We start from the raw sequence: 23,490 nt of genomic DNA on the forward strand, positions 1-23,490 counted from the left end.
GTAAATAGTTTTATGATACTAAGTCTCTAAAGTTGATGTCTGATGTTGTTTGGAGTCGTTGCTTTAGCTGCTGCTCCAGTTTCAGGTTGAGGATTCTTCTTGCAGTAGAGTTCACACTTTCTCTTTGCTGCTTGATCCTTTGTCCACACTGTGCTGTGCTGCTTCTCAGGTCACTTTCTGCTGTGTCTTCTGCAACTTCATTAGGAAAAGCATTACTCTTTCTGGCACAAGAGTTTAGATGCTGAGGTTTCATTCTTGGAGTGATGGCTGCTTCTTAGCCTTTTCAGACTACTGGCACACAGCGTTGGTTTGGCATACTAGGCTTCAGCTTTATGGTCCATAAAGAAAAGATATAGTAATTGTCAGTTTCAACTACCCAAAGAGGGAGTGACTCGTCAGCTTTCTGGTTTCAGAGATAGTCATTGTGGGGAATGCCGACAGATATTTCCCCGGGACAGAGTGCCACAGAGAATCCCCAGAGAGAGGCTCTAAGAGAATCTTGTGATGGGATGAGTGTATGAATGAAGGTGGAACCTCTCATAATTGGATTAAAGTCACTTGCAGTTACAAAATCAGTGCCTTCCCATAGGTGAGTTCTTCTGTCCATGACAGTTGTCATTCCTTGAATTATACTTCTTTGTTCTTGCTTGAGTCCATTTTCCATCTTCTGGCTCAAGAAGTCACAGAGGGTCCGTCAGTTCAACTCTGTTATCAGATGAAGTTCAGGCACATCCTGGTACAAGCTGCGATTTATGATCTATTGATTCACGTGTAAAAAGGATAATGGAACACCAGATGTTTTGGCCACCTGTCAGCTGAGCTGACGGTGCGAATTGTTCAAGTAATTCAAACGGTGTTATTCTCTACTGGGAAGGATGGACTTCATTTCAACTGTGAGCTTTTGGATCTGAAGAACCACCTGCTAATTGTATTGCACTGCATCTTTCAGCAGAAAACCAAAGCAGTGGTTCACTGCCAGGCTACTTGCATCCACGTGTCAGCACTACTCGGTATTCCAATAATGTGACACATCGGGGACATAAAGGATACAAGGAATGGCTAGGTGATGTGAGCTAAACAGCAAGCAATAAGAAGAGTAAGCCAAATATCACTGCTTTCATGTGAGACTGAAGGTGGGATAGATGGAACAGACACTTTTCCCACGGTGGTCATAGAATGAAGTAAACAGTGCAATGGGAAGAGTACAAGGCGAGTTTTTGAAGTGATTGATGAAAAGCATAAGTGCAGGCAAAGAGCACGAAAGTGATGGCCTGAAATGAATATTTAAAAGGCAGAGTGCTAAAGGAGGAATAGGGAGTGCTTAAAGTGAAGAGAAAGTGAAGGCATGAAATGAACACTACAAGCTGAGAGCGTAGAATGAAGAACTTAGTGTAAAAATAAAACACTTTGAGTTTGTTTACTACCTTAACAATAGGATCAATTATTTAATCCAAATGTGACCACTAGGAGGCTCTGTAGCACTAGTAAGTCTGAATTATAGGTGTACATGACTGATTTAGAATGATGACTTCCACAGTAATTGTCACCAAGCCACAATTGTTGGGCATGGACATTTCTTTTTACTTCTTTCCTCCTTACCTGCTTGGTGAAAAACAGCATCCCACAGACCGAGCCACACCATGTCTAAGGAATTCTGTTGTGTGCTTTTTGGAAAGTAATACACTCAGGACGTGGCCACATTCTGTACACAGGACACCACAGAATACTTAAGAGTTTTGGTGGTCAGAGTTTTTACCTAGAAAATCAAAGTAGGTTCCACTGCTCTAACGCCCTGGGATGCTAAAAGTGGATTATATGTGGGCTCAGGTAACAAAATGGATGGAAGAGGAAAGACCAGAGAAAAAAGAAAATAGTTTACCATGATCAGAGAGACAGAGAGAGAGAGCAAGCAGGCTGATGTATTGGTCCTCCTTCCCATGCCTTTTTGCAAGTCATTTGGGAAAACAATGAAATAAACGGGGTGCTTGTTATCTGGGAAGGTGTGAGCTTTAAAAGTGCAGTCTAGTGGTAGGTGTTATTGGCACAGTACATTCTCATATTACCCAGCCTGAGAATTGTGGCATTAATGGAGTCCATGACTCCTCATCAAATGAGCTCCATGCAGGGGAAGAGGGAAGACAGGCATTATAAGAACCATACCATTTGAAATTAAAAATTTGAAATTTGAGAAATAAAACGACAATCCCTAGTCCCAGTCATTCATTTTAAACTGCTCTTGTGAAGGAGGCGCAGCATGTTCGCTTCTGCTTTGCATCCTGGGAATGTAATGCACCTTGTAGAACAGTGCCGGATCTGAATAACTGAATGGCGAGGAGAAGATCTCCTGCAGGATGCAGTCAGATGGTGCTGAAGGAATTCTGCAGAAAACACAAAAAGGGAAAAAAATGAAGCAGAACCCTAAAGTGTAAAAACTCAAAAGAAATTTTACTATTCAGTTCTTCAAGCTCATCCAATTAGTTAGCGTTGGGATCAGGACACCATCGCTGCTCTATGAGTTTTGTCTGAGTATAATAAATATATTATTGAGAAATTCATTTCTATTATTGTTCTGCTGCTGTTTTCTTGCTGGTTTTTGTCTTCTGGTAATGTCAGCGTCTACTTGTTAGTTAAGATGTCACCACATTTCTAGATGCGAGAGTGAGATTGTTCTGCTACTCTTAGAAAGGTCTTATAAAGTGTTAATGAAAGGAATCAGGAGATAAAATGTCACCAAGTTCATTTCTAAAGATCTCAAAACCAGAGGTAAAGTACCAAGATGCTGCCCAGAGATCTAAGTTAGAAGGACCCATGCAGAAATTTAAGAAACAGAAAAGCCAAAGAAATCCCTTAGTAATTTGTAATCTTATTAACTTGAATCTGTGAACTCAGACGAGTAGGGCATGCTCAACGCTGATCTTTGTAGTTCTTCTATAACTCTGTCATAGCCAGTGTGATTTTCTACACTGTAGTGTGCTTGGCTGGTAGCATCACTTCAAGAGAGCACCACCAAATCACCAACCTAGTTAAAATGGTAGGTTCAATTATAGGATGCCATCTGGAACCCCTGGAGGTCGTAGCAAAGGAGAGGACAACAACAAAACTGAGCGCCATTGTGAAGAAAGCTGCGCATCCTCTCTCTGACACACTAACACTGAGGACTTTCAGCCTGCAAATTATTCAGCAGAATATTTACTTATCTATTTATTTATGTGTTTATTTATTTAAAGTGCTTATGTCACAAGATTAATTTCCTCCAGACAAATAGAATTCTTATACTGTTGCTTACATGACGTCATATATCACACAACTCTGGATGCCTTACCTTTGCAATATGGTAGTAACTGCTAACAACAGTATTCATAAAATGGAGGTGCTTATCAAAAATGTGAAAATGTTTAAACATCTTTAAAACCATGTCTAAGCAACAAATAAATACAAAAATCTCAATTTAGCATTACTGAAAATAAAAATATTGTTCTAAAGGCAAAGGGAAAGGGTTGAGATTCTTTAAAACTAACCATGAAAGAAAAGCCACTTTCCTAAAATTTTAAAGAATATTTCAGGTTGATCTATCTTTGGTTCAGCGATTTTGAGCTTTGATTTGCTCTCTGCAAAAGATGCACAAGTTTAGGTTATTTAGTGTATTGAAAAAAAGGGCCACCGATCAGAATACGTAACTGCCTCTCCTCCTGAAAAATGTTGCAGCTCACGGAACATTAATGTTTAGCTTAAATCAGTTTCATGAGAAGTTCAGTTCTGGAGCCCACAATGGTTGCTGTTGTGTTTCAGTCAGGGTTCCTCCCCTAGCTGTGGTTTAAATGTTGTTGTTTTTTTTTTTGGTATGTTAACAGTATTGATTATTTAATTTCTTTATGACCATGTATGTTCTGCAGTGTTTTGTGGGTGGGTCCCCAAGCGGCGGGGCCACCTGTCCATCACTGCAAGGGACCGCCCACGGCCCTATAATGTTCCTTGCAGTTTATTTCAAATGCACTTGGGAGTGGTGAGTTCTTGGTTTTTATGTTTTTCTATGTGATTTTGCTGTGCTTTTATGACTTAAAGGGTTTTTGAACTTTTTGCTCAGTTCTTGACCACTCTTTGAATTTTGTATTGGGACTTTGTTCATCTTGATTGCCTTTGCTGGTAGTTCCTTTTTGTCTTTGTGCTCCACTGAACTTGCTTTTATTCAGAGCACTTTTGTAGGAATCTTCGTCTTCTTCTTTCGGCTGCTCCCGTTAGGGGTCGCCACAGTAGATCATCTTTTTCCATATCTTCCTGTCTTCTCCATCTTGCTCTGTTACAAACATCACCTGCATGTCCTCTCTCACCACATCCATAAATCTTCTCTTAGGCCTTCCTCTTTTCCTCTTGCCTGGCAGCATCCTTTTCCCAATTAAGAATATATCTTTTATGTATAAAGATTCTATGTGGCCCTTTGTGTTACTAGCTGGGGTTTGTTGATGGTGATTCCACTTCTAGTGGGCATTCACAAGCTTTGAAACCTTCAAATACAGAAGAGCTGCTGGTTTTTGGTCCATTTCACAGTCAGTGAGCCATTTTAGCTCAACTTGACCTTACTGTTTAATTAGCTGGCCTTTTCTTCTTCCCTTATTTTGCATTTACAGAGATTTACATACATAAGAAGTCTAGAGATATATTTTTTTTTGTCACAGTTCTAAATGAACTGTTTTTGTCATTTTCCTAGTAATTCATCTTTTTCTGTGGTGTTTGCTCCCACAATTTAATCCTAATAATTATAATTAATAATGAATGATATAAATGCTAATGATTGCAAGAGCTAATTTGTCTGTTTTTTTAAAGTTGTTAAATTTTCTTCATTAACTACATGGTCGTTTTTAGTAATATGTTCCACATGCCAATTTGCTCTTTTATAAGGAGATGATTCATGACTTCCAGTTTGAATACACTTTCTCTTAACTTCCACCGATGTGCTTGAGCATGTTGTTCACCTTTTTACTGAAATAGCAAGATGCAGAGGATAGCAAGAGATGGAAAAACATGATCCTAACGGGAGCAGCTGAAAGAAGAAGAAGAAGAAAGACGATCTCTGCTCAATCAGTTTTACTGATACCTGTTAGAATTGTGAAGACCTCTATTAAGAATCTAAGAAATCTGACAAAGGAGAGGGGACCATTCAGTTCTTCAAGCTTGTTTGTTTAGCTAACAGCTAAGCGGTCCCAGCATCTCATCAAGATACTTCTTTATTTGTCAAGGTTTCTGCTTTAGCTAGTAAGACTGTCCATCTAATTGTCAGGTTCCGGAATAAATAACGTTATTTCATTTGACCTTGTGCTTATTATTTTCCTTCAGTATGAATGTAGCTATTCCTGTATATGTGAGTGTGGTGTGTTAATGGTGTCACTCACTTGCTTGTTCACTACACACATTTCTGGGCATGAGGATGTCTCAGCTGGATGTACAGTAAGTACACATGCATTAGTATGTGACATCTCAATAGCCATTTTACTTAAGGATACCTGAACTTAATACCAAGGATACCAGGATCCCAAGAAAATTCATTTTTGAGCATATAAAAACAAAAAAGCTGGTATAAAGTTTAAAATCTAGTGATTCTTGAACTATGCTTTCTTTGCTCATGCAATTTGATGAAAGATGATCATTACTTGGTTATCAGATTATCACTTGTCATACACGTGAGTTTTGGTGAGTGCTGTACATGATCTTTTTGGGATAAACACAGGGAGAAGATTAAGAATTATGCACAGCCTTTAATGGGACTTCCTTTTCAGTCTCTCGAGTGGACAAGTGACATCACTTCTGTCCCATCTTGTAAGACCTGCCGCTTATGGAGCTCCTATAAAAAAGACACAGCACCTGGAAGTCCCTGTTCATTTGGAGCCAGCAGAGATACAGACCAGACCCCCTAGCAAGAAGACTTATGTATGATTCCACCCAACATGCTCTTCAGACTTGATACTCAGCAGGCCCCTTGCAAAGAGGACTTATGTATGAGTCCATCTGACAAGCCCTTCAACCTTGATACAGAGCAGACCCCCTGCAAAGAGGTTATGTATGAGTCACCCCAACTAGCCCTTCAACCTTGATACAGAGCAGACCCCCTGTGAAGAGGACTTATGTATGTGTCACTCCAACTAGCCCTTCAACCTTGATACACAGCAAACCCCCTAGGAAGAGGACTTATGTATGAGTCCACCTGACAAGCTCTTCAACCTTGATACAGAGCAGACCCTCTACGAAGAGGACTTATGTATGAGTCACCCCAACAAGACCTTTAGCCTTGATACAGAGCAGACCCAAGGCGAAGAGGACTTATGTATGAGTCCATCCGACAAGCCCCTCAACCTCTGTAGTCTATTTTTTATATGACTTTTGTCAAAGTGCGGACTAAATAGGGTTTTCCTGACTGGAACTCCTACTCTGTCTCTCAAATTTGCTTTGTTTTCTTGTTCTCATAACGGATGAACTGAGGTGGGGACCACACATTTCGGCTGTTGTCAAAAAGGTTCATCAATACCCCTACTTCTTCAGACATCTGAGGGCAGCTTCATTTCTCGATCTGTTCTCATTAACTTCTAGAGGTGCACAGTGGAGGCCATCCTCACTGGCAGCATCACATCCTGGTACAGCACCTTCTCTGCTCAAGGACATAAAGCATAGCAGACATCACAAACAGTTGACTTCTGTACATAACATTTGCAACCCTTACGGCCTTAGAAAGGCCAACAAGATTATTACAGACCTGCGTCACCCTGCACACCCTTCTTACAAATGGCACAGGGCCACTGGCACTTACACCAGTCAGTTAAGGGACACTTTATGTCCACAGAGCATAAGGCTACTGAACAGCCAATCATAAGTGCAAATATTGTAACCTAATGGACGGTGCATATACATATAAAAGGGTTGAGCTCATAAAGAATAAAAAACAATCACCGGGTAACTCTGTAGACAGGACATCCTTTGTGGTGAGACCCTTTCTTTTCATATCACCTGACTCCATCTACAATCACGTCTTCTTTTCACCTAACACTGGCCTCATCCCCTCCACCTCCATCTTGGTGCTCCTTGTCCCCCAACCATGCTTTCACTCCACTCTATAAATAAAATGAACCCATGTATATATACAGCTCAGCATGGTTCACAGCACTACAGAGCTTCTGCTTAGTCTGTAAAATGAACGTATGGAGCAAGATCTGGAGTTATGTGTGCATCTGTTGTCTCCATATTACAAAAAGGAGATAAGAGCACTAGTTTAGTCCAGAGATGGGCTAATAGATTGACCCCAGGACGATACTATGTGGTATGAGCTAGGAGGACAGGCTGGAAAAGTTTAAACAAATAGAGCTGAAGAAGCAACATACTATGGTACAACATTTAAAATGATGAAGGTAACTGGTAAAGTGGATGGCAGAAAATTAGCTCTTCAATAAAGAAACAGGGATGAAAGTTAATGTGTGAGTTACAAGTAAATGTGCACTTTTTTTAAACATATGGAATTAGATGGCTTGCACCAGGGCGACATGTAAATGTCAACTTGACATTATAATGGACATGCTAACTGAATATATTTGTTTGCATTTAAGGAATTTTCTCCCCTCCAAATAAAGTTAACGTTGAAGTCTGGTGGAAAAGAGTTTATCCTATTAGGTCCTTTGGGTTTTCGGTGGATGGCTCCCTTAGCACATCCCTTCCTTTGCAATATTTGAGGCACACTCTACAGAAATGCTTACTGTTTTATTGCCAGATAAACACATTTAGCCTGTGTTACTGTTATTCATCTGCAGTGTGGTTGAATGGTACTAAACTACAAGCACAGGGTTCAAAATCCATTCTACATGACCCATAAATTTCCAGTACTTTATGTGTGCAATAAACTATGCATTCATCCAATAAATGTAAGAAACTTTTAAGTTTCTCCTTTTTCCTCTTACTTACTCTCTTTTCATCTTCTTCTTTCTTGTACAAAGGCAGCAGGAGATGGCAACAGCAATGAGAAGCAGAATTAAGAGAGGAATTCCTATCCCAAGTACCAGACCCAAGATCAGCGTCCTGTAGTCCGCTTCTGCTAGCTTGCTGGGCACTATGCTGTTGTTTTTAAATGTTAGATCTGTAATGAAAAGCAGGCCGAATGCATCAGGAAGGAGATTCACTGCCTATAAAAAGTAGTCACCTTAGAAGTGCAACAGATTTAATTTTTTTTGGCATTAACCAACAGAAAAAGACTCTTTAATGTCAACGTGCCAACAGATCTCTGCAAAGTGGTCTTAATTAAGCGCAGCACAGGTGATTATATGAGTATTCACTCCCTTTAATATGGCACACCTAAATCATCACTTAGGCAGCCAATTGGTTTTAGAAGTCGCAGATTTAGTTTACTGGAGTCCAACTGTCTGGGGTTTCAGTTGACTGGAATATAAAGGCACCTTCATGTAGAAGGTCCAGCTTGTGGTGAGTCAGTGTGGTGGCAACATCATCAAAAGGTGATTAAAAAGTACAAGTCAGGGGTTAGAGACAAATAAATATCTGAGTCACTGAATATCCCTTGGAGTCCAGTTGGAAGGAGGATGGATGACACAGGTGTAAATCTGTCTAGAGAAGGCCATCCACAAACCTGAGTGGTCATGTAAGAAGATGACCAGTGTGGGAGACCACCAAGAGACCCATGAGAACTCTAAACGACTTACAAGCTACAGTGGGTACGACTGGAGAGACTGTGCAGATGTGGCTGTAGATCTCAGGTGCTCCCCACCTTCCACTGCCTAACAATAATTACAGGAGAGAATGTGGACATGGTGGAGCACTACAACTAGCTGGGGACAATCATTGACAACAGACTAAACTTTGGTCTTAACACAAAACAAATTTGTAAGAAGGGGCAGACATGGCCTTCCATTCTTAGGAAACACAGCTGTTTTAAAGTGGCAAAACCCTAATGACACTCTTTTATAATTACTTTATTGCATCTGTTGTTACATTAACTTTTATATGTTGGTTTGGCAACGTGAGCATCTATATATATAAAATCCCTATGTGCGTCCAGGTGTCCGTGTGTGGGTGTCTTCTGATGAAGTGCACATGCGCGGGGCATGGTGCGATGCGCGATATTACTGTCAGAGAAAGTTAGAGGTGTTTTACGGAAATACAAACCAGTATTACTGCGAGAGGAAATTAAAGGTACACAATACAGTGACTCATATTACAGCCACATACAAGACAGTATTACTGTCAGAGGAGATTAAAGGCATATTACCGACGCGCACACCTGTATTACCGCCAGAGAAAATTAAAGGTATATTACGGACGTACAAGCCAGCGGACGTACAAGACGGTATCCTTCAATAAGGGCGCGCACAAAAAGGTGAGCCTCAAAAGGGCGACCTCAATTGGGCGCAGCGAATAAAGGCGCGCGTAAATAAAGATCTGCACCTTTGTTGCTCTTCACATATTCCAGAGCCATTTGAACTAAATTATCTACGAACGCCTTTATTTGCCGCACTCAATTGAAGTCGCCCTTTTGAAGCTCGCCTTTTTGTGAGCGCCCTTATTGAATAGAGCCGTACAAGACAGTATTACTGTCACAGAAAATTAAATACACACAATACACGGCGGCAGCCCACGAAGAACAGTCAGCTCAGCAAGTAAACATCAACAAAAGAAAGGCTGAAAGAAAGAAAAATACGACTAACAAAAAGAATGAGGTCAAAGTCCCTTGCCATTTAATATAGACTGTTCCTACTAATGTTTATGCACTACTGTTCTAGCGCCCGTTATTGTAATGGGCTAAATGACTAGTTAGGAATATAAATTTTCCTAACAACATTGTAAAAATTAGCAGTAAAGTTATTGCTTCACAGCAAAGAAGGCTGACTCAGTTCTGTTAGACAGTAGCCCTCCTCTTTTTCCTAAATTTCAGTTGTTGCCATCAGGCTGCTGATTTAGGTTTCCAAGGGTAAAGGGCAACAGCTTTAAAAACTCTTTTATTCCTGGAGCTAATGCATAAAGCTTTTTAAATTCTGTTACATGTAAGGATATTGCTAAATGGAAAATTCTAAATTATGACTTTGTATAAAATTTTAAAATTAAAAGTAATTCTTCTTCTTTGTACTAATCTTGAGTGTGTGTATATATACACTGCTCAAAAAAATTAAAGGAACACTTTGAAAACACATCAGATCTCAATGGGGAAAAAAATCCTCCTGGATATCTCTACTGATATGGACTGGGTAATGTGTTAGGAACGAAAGGAGGCCACATCATTTCATGGAAATGAAAATTATCAACCTACGGAGGGCTGAATTCAAAGACACCCCGAAAATCAAAGTGAAAATGTGATGCGTCAGGCTAGTCCATTTTGCCGAAATTTCAATGCAGCAACTCAGAATCATACCCAGTAGTTTGTATGGCCTCCACATGCTTGAATGCATGCCAGACAACATTGGGGGTGGTGGTGGGGGGGGGTATGAGGGGCATGCTCCTAATGAGGTGATGGTTAGTGTTCTGGTGGATCTCCTCCCAGATCTGGACCAGGGCATCACTGAGCTCCTGGACAGTCTGAGGTGCAACCTGGCGGCGTCGGACGGACTGAAACATAATGTCCCATAGGTGTTCTATTAGATTGAGGTCAGGCGAGCGTGGGGGTCAGTCAATGGCATCAATTCCTTCATCCTCCAGGAACTGCCTGCAAACTCTCGCCACATGAGACCAGGCATTGTCGTGCACCAGGAGGAACCCAGGACCCACTACAGCAGAATAGGGTCTAGCAATGGATTCAAGGATTTCATCCCGATACGTAATGACAGTCAAGGTGCCGCTGTCTAGTCTGTAGAGGTCTGAGTGTCCCTCCATGGATATGCCTCTCCAGACCATCACTGACCCACCACCAAACCAGTCATGCTGAACGATGTTACAGGCAGCACGTTAGTTCTCCATGGCTTCTCCAGATCCTTTCCTGTCTGTCACATGTGCTCAGGGTGAACCTGCTCTCATCTGTGAAAAGCACAGGGCGCCAGTGGTGGATCTGCCAATTCTGGTATTCTATGGCAAATGCCAATGGAGCTCCACGGTGCCAGGCAGTGAACACAGTGCACACTAGAGGACGTCGGACCCTCAGGCCACCCTCATGAAGTCTGTTTCTGATTGTTTGGTCAGAGACATTCACACCAGTGGCCTGCCTGCTGGAGGTCATTTTGTAGGCTTTGGTAGTGCTCATCCTGTTCCTCCATGCCCAAAGGAGCAGATATCGGTCAGTCCTGCTGATGGGTTAAGGGCCTTCTACAAGGGGCCCTGTCCAGCTCTCCTACAGTAACTGCCTGTCTCCTGGAGTCTCCTCCATGCCCAGACCCAGCAAACCTTCTGGCAATGGCACGTATTGATGTGCCACCCTGGAAAAGTTGGACTACCTGTGCAACCTCTGTAGGATCCAGGTATCTCCTCATGCTACCAGTAGTGACACTGACTGTAGCCAAATGCAAAACTCATGAAAAAAACAGATGAGGAGGGAAAAATGTCAGTGGCCTCCACCTGTTAAACCGTTCCTATTTTGGGGGATGTCTCATTGTTGCCCCTCTAGTGCATCTGTTGATAATTTCATTAACACCAAAGCAGCTGAAACTGATGAACAACCCCCTCTGCTACTTAACTGACCAGATCAATAGCCCAGAAGTTTCATTGACTTGATGCTATACTCTCATTAAAAAGTGTTCTTCAATTTTTCTTGTGCAGTATATGATAACACTGGTTGTCAGCTGATGTATCATTGTTCTTTTTTCTTGGATTAGTGTAACAATGACTTATGTTTTTGTACTTTCTTGCTGCAACAAATTTCCCTCTGGGATAATAAAGTCTACCTAACCTAACTTAACCGAACAACAACTGCTGCCCGGGTGCTTCACCAGTTGCAGCTTCATGGGAAAGTGGAAAAGAGAAAGCTAATGTTCAAAAAAACACAGATGACATCTTGACTAGAGTTAGCTACAATGCACATGGGAGACTCTGAGCTCAGCTGGAAGAAGGTTCTCTGGGCTGATGAAACCAAAGTGGAGCTTTTTGGCCCTCAGAGTAAATGCCATGTTTGGACACAGCACATTATCATGTCATGAACCTGGGTGGTTGCAGTATCACGCTGTGGGGGATGTTTCCTTGTAGCAGGCCCTCCAAGGCTTGTGAAGGTAGAAGATAAAATGACTGTCAAATTACAGGAAAATCCTGGCGGAAATCCTGATGCAGCCTGCAAGAAACTGGCACCATGGAAGATTAGTTTTTCAGCAGCACAAATGAGCCCAAACATAAAGTCAAAGCTACACAGGAATGGCTTCAGCACAACAATGTTAATGGCCTGGCATGGCTGAGTCAGAGTCCAGCTCACAATCCAACTGAGTGTTGTTGAGTGGGCTGGACAAAGGCTGTTCACTCTCAACCAACATGCAACCTGACAGAGCTGGAGCAGATTTATAAAGATGAATGAGGGGAAAATGGAAATGTCCAGACGTGCTAAGCTGATAGCGAGAGACTTGTACTTACAGACTCAAGGCTGTCATGGCGGCCAAAGGGGCATCCACTAAATGCTGGCTTAAAGAGGGTGGATACGTATGCAACTCAGCGCTCTTTCGAATGCCTTACGCCCAGTCACATACAAGACATACACTTATCTAACTCTTACAGTTTGAAACAGGCAGCTGTCTGCTGAGGAACGATCTCGGTACTCACCACTGGTGCAAGACTGTGACTCCAGGCTGCTGCTGCTGTTGCACATGCATTTATACCCACCATAGGTGTTCTCACAGCGTGAATCTCCAACGCATGAGGCCTCACCACTGGAGCATTCATTTAGGTCTATATTGCAAAAAGTCAGATTTAATCAATCAGTTATAATTTTAAATTGCATGTTCAGCAGTGATGCTCATCCCAAAGTTTTCTTTTTTCCATGGGACCATCTTAAGAATGAGTGGTACCTGGGGGCCAGCAGCACCTTTGGCATTAAGTATAATGTAGAATAACTGAACATACAGTATAATAAGTAATATCACAGTTCAAATCAAATTCACCTTCAGCAAGATTCTCAACCCATCAAGTGATGAGACATCAGGTAACCCAATAGTAACTGCCACACAATGATATTAAACTATCCAAAAAGTTGGCAGGACAGCATGGTTACTTAAGGACAACATCATAAATTCTTATCAAGTTCTAAAGGTGCACAGGGCAGTCCCCTTACAGAAATGAATTAAATTACAGTATACCTGAAAAATTGGACGTGAGAGTCAGTAGGAACCAAGTCACCCAAACTATTCTATAACATTTTAGAAATGATTTACAACTCTGATGTTGATCTTTCTGATCATAAAATAGGTCATTATGATAGAAATTGAAGAGAAGAATTCATAATTAATTGCAGAATTACAGTATTTGAGGGTTCCTCTGGAGTGCCTCTTTCTCTTGCACTATTTGGCTCAAAAACTAATCAGCACATTTTAGCTCTAGATCGTCCAAAGAAGAAATTGTGACATACAGACACACACCCATCATCGAGATAATGATGTTTTCGGTATCAGATGATCCTAAAAAATTGAGATCCGTTGAAAACCGGAGATTGAAATTTTTGACGAATCAAAAACTTTTGCTCCTCCCACATAGACGATAGGTTATGGTGGGGGAGAGCACAAAGCAAAAATATGTGGCCTTACTTTCCAATATAATATAAATAGAGTTTAGTAGTTTAAATGTATACTGTATTTTGAAGGTTATATCTGAAATGTAATGAAACATACAATACATCTCCCTGAGTGGTGGTCCTGAGGCTAAGAATCTGCACTGGTATCTGGAAGGCTGCTGGCTCAAATCCTGTTATTGCCAGAAGGGATCCTACTCTGTTGGGCCCTTGAGAAAGGCCGTTAGCCTGAAAATTGCTTTGGTGGGTGTTGTACAATGGCTGACCCTGCACTCTGACCTCCACAGGTCATGCGAAAGACAATTCCCTATCAGAACACACAGTACATCACAGCTTGCTGTGTATGGGGCTAAGTAGCTGCAAATTGATCAAAGTGCCTAGGCTGATTCCTGACCACTGTTGAAAGTGCCTATAATGGACATGTGAGTGTCAGAACTGGACCAGGAATCAATGAAAGAAGGTGTCCTGGTGAGATGAATCACACCTTCTTTTAGATCATGTGGCTGGCTGGGTGCATGTGTGTTGTGTACTTTGGGAAGAGATGGCAGCAGATTTCACTACAGGAAGAAGGCAAGCCAGAGGAGTCAGTGTGATGCTCTGGGCAATGTTCTGATGCAAGAACCTTGGGTCCTGATATTCAGGCGGATGTTAATTTGACACACACCACCTACCCAAAGATTGCTGCAGACCACATACACCTTCATGGTAATGGTATTCCCTGATGGTAGTGGGGATAACATGCACTTCCACACTTCAAATATTGTTAAGGAATGGTTTGAGGTGTTGACTTAGCTTCCAGATTCTCCAGATCTTAATCCAATCGCTCATCTGTGTGACGTGCTGGAGAAGCAAGTCCGATTCATGGATGCTCCACCTCGCTATTTAAAGGATTGAAAAGATCTGCTGATAATGTCTTGGTCACAGATACCACAGGACACCTTCATAGATCTTGTGGAGTCCACACCTCAATTGGTCAGAGCTGTTTTGGTGACATAAGGGAGATGTACATAATATTGGCTGTGGCTGATCAGCATGTGTAGGTCAAGACCTGATAATGTCCATTCAGATGATCATTATATAGAACTGGTGTGATCACATTTTCTATTCTTTGCACCACAACACTAAGTATAATCACCATGTTGTCAATTTACTTTTGAGTAGCTAATAGCATCACTCATTATACTGTACCTCCAACCAAAATGGTAGAGACCTCCAAGCCATAGTGATGACTGACCCGAGTCAGGTAGTCTCTCACATACCAGTGAGGTGTGTCGCTGGACACATTCAACCTGTACTCAACTGTAGATCCCTCATCTTCTGGAGTCTTTAGGCTTGCGTTGTAGAATTTGTTCTCAAATCCCAGGGCCAGGATGTGACGCAGCTGTTGAATACAAAACAGGACCTGAAAATTAGTCACATACGGAAAAAGCTGTGCACTGTATGGTCATGGCAAAGAAAAACACAATATGGTGCTCATATCTTCTTATATAATACGCTACCGTGGCTGTCCGTTTGTCTGTCCAGGATTTAAAATCACCTGTAGCTCACAAACTGTTTGACCTATTGACCTGAAATTTGGTACACATATACTATGTGATGTCTACTATCCGCTTTAGAGGTGATGATTGACCTCCAAGGTTATTCCTCTTTTTATTTTTATTTTATTTTATTGTAGAATCAACTCTCGGCAGCGGCCAGCAAGGCAGCTGTGCAGTGCATGCATACTGGCACCGTTCTCATCCCTACCACCTTTGCCATCACTTCCCTCTTCATATCTTAAATCATTCTTGAGGCAGATTGAAGACTTAAGTGCCAGCTTAAGTGAAAAATTAAGAAAACGTACTAAGAATTTGCAACACAAACACTGACTTAATCAGTTTTAACATAAAAAGATGCCGTCGAAGGAAGAAGAAGCAGGCCATTAAGGTGGAGAAAAGAAGAGCTGCTCAGGAAGCAGCCAGCGCATCAGCCTCTGAGCAAATGAATGCTAAGCGTACAGAGAAAGAGGATGAAAACTAGGAATGCTCAAGTCAAGTATATTCACTGCACGTTATTGTGCAGTGTGCCGTTACTGGTTTCTTAATATTTCAGAGAAAAGGAAAGCAAGCTGTGTCCATAGGGTACCCTTGTCAACAAACCCTCACAAGAGCATCCTCCATCCAGTGGTTAGTCAGGGTGCTTCTTAGCTTTCAAGGACTTCCTGCCTGTCTGTCTACAAGTTGGATTGATCGGTTTGTTGATGTCTGTGCAGGGCTGGCTGAGCCCTGCTATATGCTGGCAGTCTGCCTGTCTAAGGTTGGGTTCTTTCCTGCAACAGTGTGAAGAAAAAAAAAAGGAGTTAAGAAAATGGATGTATGGATCCTATCACCTAGGAAGTGTGACCTAGCATCATCAGTATAATGTTTAGAGAAAAAGAAGCTGGGTTAGGAAAAAGAAAATGAGTAAAGACTGATAATTGGAGCAATAGGTGCAACAAAAACGTCGTAACAGATGTCTTCTAATCTTTGACCTTCAGTTCTTTTATTTATTTATTTATTGTTCATAAAGTCTGATTTTTCTGCAAAGTAAGTTACAAAAATCTAACAGTGCTGTTTTAAGACAATTCAAAATCAAACACTAAACGCACTGGCGCTTTTGCATGCGCTTGTGTTTGAGCTGACAGGAAGAGTGCTGGTTGTGTGTATGAGACAAAAGCACGTCAGCTCAAATCAGCACATACAAGGAGTCTCTTCATTATTTCTGTTTTGTACTGTCTATTAACTCCTTGCTCCTTCTCTTCCATTCAGTCTGTACATTTGGCATTAAACTGTAGTGGTGTTACACTCTGGTTTAAAAAAAAAAGCATTTTCACTCTGTTACAGATACCATTTTTTATTGTAACATAAATACTTTTCATTTCATTGAACGCATTGTCTATGTCACCCCTTCCAGAGGTGTTTTCCAGCTTGCTCAGTAATGCTGGGAAAAATTCCAGCCCCTGCAATCCTGAAATGGATTCATTTGCCACATGCTTGTATTGTCTAATTTCCTTCCTAAAGTGGATTTCTATCAAGATGTTTGGTTTCACTCAGGGAGGATATCATGGCTAAACTCTTTTTCCATGTTGGCAGGAATGCATATGATGTTTATATAAATTTTGATTGGTTGGCATAAGAAACCAAAATGTATGACACATTTTAATGTAATTATCCTAAGATATTTGTATCCCATATGCCATTCCGAAAAACTCATACAGACCGTGGGTTTATGTTGTGACTCTGCTGCATGTAAGCTTACAGATTCTGAGATTTGACGCTGTGTTTCCTACACACTTGTCATTGGTACTGTATATTTTTGGTGTGGGATTCGTTTCCATATAAATCCATCCATCCATCCATTATCCAACCCGCTGTATCCTAACTACAGGTCACGGGGGTATGCTGGAGCCAATCCCAGCCAACACAGGGCGCAAGGCAGGAAACAAACCCCGGGCAGAGTGCCAGCCTACCGCATCCATATACATGGTGGAATGATTTGGCAAAATATGTATGTACTGTTAAAAATGTAATGCATGGTGGCCTACATGTGTAATGTTTGTAACATACAAAATACTTATTTTAATGTGACGACTAGATGAAAATGGAGTTTAGTATGAAACAAATCAGTTGAGCTACAGCATGTAAAACTGTGCACTTTGTGAGTCGCTTTGGTTGCGTGCTGTTAAGTGCTCATGTTAGATTTCCACTGAAAATGTATGACAAGGAGATTAATACCAGATGTACCTTCACTTGTGGCTTTGTGTGTTGCAGTTCTTTTTTTTAATTTGGAAGATCTTTGCCAGTTCAAAAACATAAAGGCATCGATTGAAACAACGTGATGTTCATTACTGGCATGTTGACTAAACACGAATTTTAGGGTGTGGAGATTTTAGAGTGAAAACAGGCATGGCTGCAATTTAGGTGGCTGGCCTGTGTCATTCTAGTTTTATTATTTAAATAAACAGGTAGATGGGCGGTGGTGCATTTCATACGATAAAAGAAAGTTCTTTTGTTCATGAATGTCTGCTTTTCAGAACTAATACAATGGCTGTTTTGATGCTTCAGTCTCCTATTTGACCTTTGGCTCTTTGGCTCTCATGCCAAATATGTTGCTACTCACCTGGACTTTGCTTCATGTACAGAGTCATGCATGGACCAAAGTGTATTACACAATGACTGGACCGTGTGTAAATTCATAGAAGTTTACCATCAACACTAAAGTTGAAAGAGGGTAAATCAAAAAACAACGGCAATTTGAAAATTACACGGTAACCACAATGGATAGAAGCAGCTGAAATACAGCATGTTCGTGATGGCTTATGGGTAGTTTGAACATACACAGCAAGGCATTCTGCCATTGGTCTAGTTGAAGCCAAGGTCAAAAGAAAATGGATTCTCTGCTGCGGGACTGCACCATTCTTGAACATTATGCTGTAGTGAGATTTGTTTGAGCAGATGGAGTGAAACCTTCCAAAAATTCACAGAAGGATGTTGGCTAAGTATGGAAGTGAAAACAGCACAACTCAACAAAAAGTTTATGAGTGGGTAGGAAGCTTTAAAGCGGGAAGAACAAGTATAACTGACAACATTGCACATACAAGTCCTCATTGACATGGAGAATGCCTTCATCAAACAAAACCAAGGAATTATGTTGTCTGCCGTTGCTGTAAATTTGGATATCAATCATGGATCTGCACATGCCATAGTGCACGATGACTTGGGGTGCCATAAAGTTTGCACAAGATGGGTACCCACACAGCTTACTGATCTGCACAAGCCAACATCCTTACAGCAGATTTCATTCCCTCTGCCCAAAGAAATTTCACAACAGTGTGTCGTTCAATAAAGGTGCTATCCCGTAGTGGGGCGTCCATGCTCATTTCACCTTGGCTTCAACTATGCTAAAGACAGAGCGCTGAGCTGTCTGTGTTCAAACTACCCATAAGCCATCATGAGCATCTTGTATCGAGTCCACTTCAATTTGTTGCAGTTGTCGCATAATTTTCAGACTGCCTTTCCTTTTTTGATTTACATTTGTATCAAATGTAGGTTGAATGATGAACAGTCATTTGTTCTTAGCAACTGAAATTAATGACATTAAGGATTTGATTAAAAGAAGTTTAGGACACATTCTCTGTACCACTCAGCAAGAGGGTGTCTTACCCATTAACTAACTGGTCCATTACCGTTTCTGTATCAATTTGTATCAAAATGGCAGTCCACAGACTTAGCTGTAAATGACCACGAATGGGTGGCTGTGGTGCAGAACTCATCATTTACATCCACGTCCATAAGTATTTAATGAGCACTTCTCTTCGTAAAAGCAGGCAAATCAAAGAGAGAGTAATGCTGTGTTATGAAGTGAAAAAGTTGAAAAGAACCCACTTTTTTATGCATTGTCAGTCCTCGATCAGATTATCAATTCAGAGTTTAATAAAAGACCCATGTAATATAGTCATGAAGACAACTGCTGTGATGGAAAAGCTAAATTATGCTGTACAGTCTGGGACTGGAGAAAATGCTCACAATGAGGTGCAAACAGGTGTGAAGGCTTCTGCACATGCAGGTCCTGCTCTCATTATGCCCTAAATAGGTTTGGTCTTGAATGAGACGTAAACTTAAAGAATGAATGCAGGACTGAAATCAAACATGATGTTAGACAATGTTTGCGGAGAGAGTGTCGACCTTGTTGAGAGGTTTACTTACCTTGGCAGTGACATTCATGTCTCTGGTGGCTTTTCCTATGAAGTCAGTAGACGGATTGGGAGAGCATGGGGGGTCATGAGGTCGCTGGAAAGGGGTGTGTGGCACTCCTGATATCTGTGCAAAAGGACGAAGGTCCAAGTCTTTAGAATCCTGGTGCTTCCTGTCTTGCTATATGGTTGCGAGACATGGACGCTATCCAGTGACCTGAGGCGAAGACTGGACTCCTTTGGTACTCTCTCCGGAAAATCCTTGGGTACCGTCGGTTCGACTTTGTGTCGAATGAGAGGTTGCTCATGGAGTTCCGAATGAGGCACATTACCTGCATTGTGAGGGAGCATCAGTTACGGCACTATGGCCATGTGGCTTGTTTACCGTAGGGTGATCCAGCTCATAAGATCCTCATTGTTGGGGACCTGAGTGGCTGGACCAGACCAAGGGGTCACCCATGTAACACCTGGCTGCGGCAGATAGAGGGTCATTTCCGGAGGGTGGGACTGGACGCGTGTCTGCCTGGGGGGTTGCAAACCGGAATCCCGAGTTGTTTCGTTATGTTGTGGGTGCAGTAACGCACTGTACCAGTGCATGCTCCCCAACTTGACTTGACTTGACAGACAATATAAATCTAAAAATGGAAGAAGATAACAAAAGAAACCTAATCAAAAATATTAATCTACAGCCTTTGTGGGCCATCTTTAACTAGGGTGCACAAGTGAGTGAAGCGATATGGGGGGGTTAGAGCGTCAGGTCACTTTTTTATTTGTCATTATCGGTATCTTACACTTATATCTTCGCATGCATGTTAGGTTCATTGAAAATTCCAACTTTGCTTACTGTTTAGACTGTGGGTTTGGGCCCTATGAAGAGTTGGCGGTTCCTGCCTCATAATGGTGTCTGGGTGGTGTTTTGGCCATGGAACTCATGCAAATTGTCTTGATTTTCTCCAGCATCTCACTGGCTGGAGTTTTCATTTTTTTTTTCTGTTCTGGCCATTTGACCATAGCATTGGGCTTATCATTACAATCATGAGAGACTTAGAAATGACTCCATAATTACTACTTTATCTATTACTAGTATATCTGTATTATTGAAGTGCAGGATGCCCCTGCGATGGAAGGATGGGGGAAGGCAGCTTTTCAAGGACACTGCCTCCCCCAAAACGCTAGATGGCAGCTCCCCTGGACTGCTGCGGTGTCCCGGATTCCTGCAGGGCACTATGGGACATGTAGTTTAAAACCACAGACCTGCTCCGAAGTACAGTGATCCCTCGCTATATCGCGCTTCGCCTTTCGCGGCTTCACTCCATCGCGGATTTTATATGTAAGCATATTTAAATATATATCGCGGATTCTTCGCTGCTTCGCGGGTTTCTGCGGACAGTGGGTCTTTTAAATTCTGGTACATGCTTCCTCAGTTGGTTTGCCCAGTTGATTTCATACAGGGGACGCTATTGGCAGATGGCTGAGAAGCTACCCAACTTACTTTCTCTCTCTCTCTCTCTCTTGCGCTGACGTAGGGGGGTGTGAGCAGGGGGGCTGTGTGCAGCTGCTTCCTGAAGGACATGCTGCACGGAGCTTCGCATACTTAAAAGCTCAAAGGGCACGTATTGATTTTTGACTTTGTTTTTCTGTGGCTCTCTCTCTCTCTCTCTCTGTCTCTTCCTGCTCCTGACAGAGGGGGTGTGAGCTGCCGCCTTCAACAGCTTTGTACCGGCGGTGCTTCGCATACTTAAAAGCCAAAAAGCCCTATTGATTTTTTTTTTGACTGCTTGCTTTGCACTCCTTTGAAAAGGAAGATATGTTTGCATTCTTTTAATTGTGAGACAGAACTGTCATCTCTGTCTTGTCATGGAGCACAGTTTAAACTTTTGAAAGAGACAAATGTTTGTTTGCAGTGTTTGAATAACGTTCCTGTCTCTCTACAACCTCCTGTGTTTCTGCGCAAATCTGTGACCCAAGCATGACATTCTAAAAATAACCATATAAACATATGGTTTCTACTTCGCGGATTTTCCTATTTCGCGGGTGGCTCTGGAACGCAACCCCCGCGATGGAGGAGGGATTACTGTACTTCCAGGCTGAAGAAAACTCAAGTCCTCCATCTGACCCGAACAGAACAGAACAGAAGCACTTCCGGGTCAAGGACTATGTAAAGGACTTCTGTGAACCCAGCAAGAGAGCCAGAGTCGGGAGGTGTAGGACAGAGCTTTCTGGGAGGTGAGGAGGAAATAATCATTTGTGATTATTGAGAATTGTGCTCATTTATTTTGCCTCTTTACTGTGGCTGTGGTGCTTGAGGGCACTGTTACAGGAAGAAAAGAATTAAAATATCTTCTTGTTGCTTTTACCCTGTATCCTGCGTGTCTGTCTGTTGGGTTTAAGGGGTAACAGTGCCACCTAGCATCTATAATACTTATTTATTTCTAACTAACTATGCTACCTGTCCAAGACAGGTAGTAGAATAAATTAAAAATATTTGATAATTGACATCTCTTGCCTTACGTGTGCCATTAGCATTTGTTCTACACCTCTTGTCTCTTGTCTGGCACCCCCTCTCTTGATTGTGTTTCCACAAATCCTGCTTCTCATATGTGTGTTGTTCACCTCCTGCCCGCTTTCCGACTACTACCAATGACCAATACTAGATGGACCCCCATTACCCACTGGGAAATCTTCATTGAATTCTTGTGAATACTCCCCTCGCTTAATCGCGACTTTCAACATTCTTTGTCTGGCCTTTCCATGGTATCCTTGTGTGTGTCAACCTGCCATGCCCGGAGCTTCTTGCCTCTTGAGCAACCACAGCTAAACTGACCAACAAAACCAAAGGCAGAACTGACCAATCAGATTGTTCGGACAGAGTGAACACACACAGACATTATTACAGGGTGAGGCATAAAGATCTCCCACATTTCAAGGTAGTAGGGGCTAGAGAGGTGGGGTAGGTCTCATTCGGTGGGTTAGGCTTTACCATTTTCAGTACCCATCATGAGTTGGACTGGTGAACATCGGGGCTTTGTTGTTCAAGCGTATTATGAGAACAACCATTCTGTGATAGTGACTCAGAGGGCGTTCCGTACATGCTTTGAACTTGGTCAAAATGCATTTGTACCAGATGAGAAAACGATTTTGCTATGGATTTCTAACCTTCAGGTAACTGGGTCCACACTGAAAAGAAAATCACCTGTCAGACCTGGGACAGAACATGTGGGATTTCAACAGGACGGCGCCAAAGCTCACACAGCACGACATTCGCTCAGAATGTTGAGGAAAATGTTCCCTGGGCATTTGATCTCTTTAAGGGGAGACGTGGGGTGGCCGGCATGGTCACCAGATTTAAGCTCTTGTGACTTTTGCCTTTGGGGATACCTAAAAGAAAAGGTTTCCAAACATCGTCCTCGATCTCTTGTGGATTTGAAGGAAAGGATCAGACAGGAAATTGATGCCATTCCGCCTGAGATGACCTGGAGAGTGATGGAGAACTTCCGGGAACGTCTTCAACAATGTATTGCCAACTATGGTCGCCATTTGTCTGATATGATTTTTAAAACCTATTAAAACAAAACTGTTTTTTATACACTTTTCAGAAATATATACAATTTCTTTAGATAGCTTTGTTCATTTTTTATACCACTTCAAAATGTGGGAGATCTTTATGCCCCACCCTGTATACAGATTTGTTGATTTTCTTTTTTTAGTTGTCATTTTTAATTTAATGTCTTGTTAAGCACTTTGAGCTACATGCCTTATATGAAAATGTGCTACAGATTAAAGGTTGTTGTTCTTGTTGATACCATTCTGATATACCAGACTCCACTTGATGCAAAACTATACTGATTTATGTATGTTAAGCAATAAATGGATGGCATTTTTTGGAATGTGTGTGTGTATTTTTAAATATTCACTCTTGAATAGCTTAATTGTTAATTAACAACTGACATTAAAACACAAAATGTTGCTTTCTTCCCATGATTCCCTATTTCCATGACTTTCTGTTTGCCATTCACTGAAACACTCAACTCCTTAAAGAAGGCATTAGTGAGGAAGTAGACCCACCTAGTGGTCAAAGATGGAACTGCTACTCTAAAGACAGATTGGCAAA

The 23,490-nt window shown here is 41.7% G+C and overlaps 1 protein-coding gene across 1 annotated transcript in view; it reads right to left on the minus strand.

Moving 5' to 3' along the window:
* Positions 1-2,206: 2,206 nt before the first annotated feature.
* LOC114665734 (mucin-like protein) overlaps positions 2,207-23,490 on the minus strand; it is a 51,723-nt gene continuing 30,439 nt past the window's right edge. The window contains exons 10-13 of the mRNA XM_051919242.1: positions 14,858-15,050; positions 12,709-12,834; positions 7,939-8,110; positions 2,207-2,378 (exon numbers count right to left, since the gene is read on the minus strand). Coding sequence (XP_051775202.1) covers positions 2,207-2,378; positions 7,939-8,110; positions 12,709-12,834; positions 14,858-15,050 — 663 coding nt within the window. The remainder of the gene's footprint in view (positions 2,379-7,938; positions 8,111-12,708; positions 12,835-14,857; positions 15,051-23,490) is intronic.

The sequence above is a fragment of the Erpetoichthys calabaricus genome, chromosome 15 (assembly GCF_900747795.2).
Source record: "Erpetoichthys calabaricus chromosome 15, fErpCal1.3, whole genome shotgun sequence".
Classification (NCBI taxonomy): domain Eukaryota; kingdom Metazoa; phylum Chordata; class Cladistia; order Polypteriformes; family Polypteridae; genus Erpetoichthys; species Erpetoichthys calabaricus.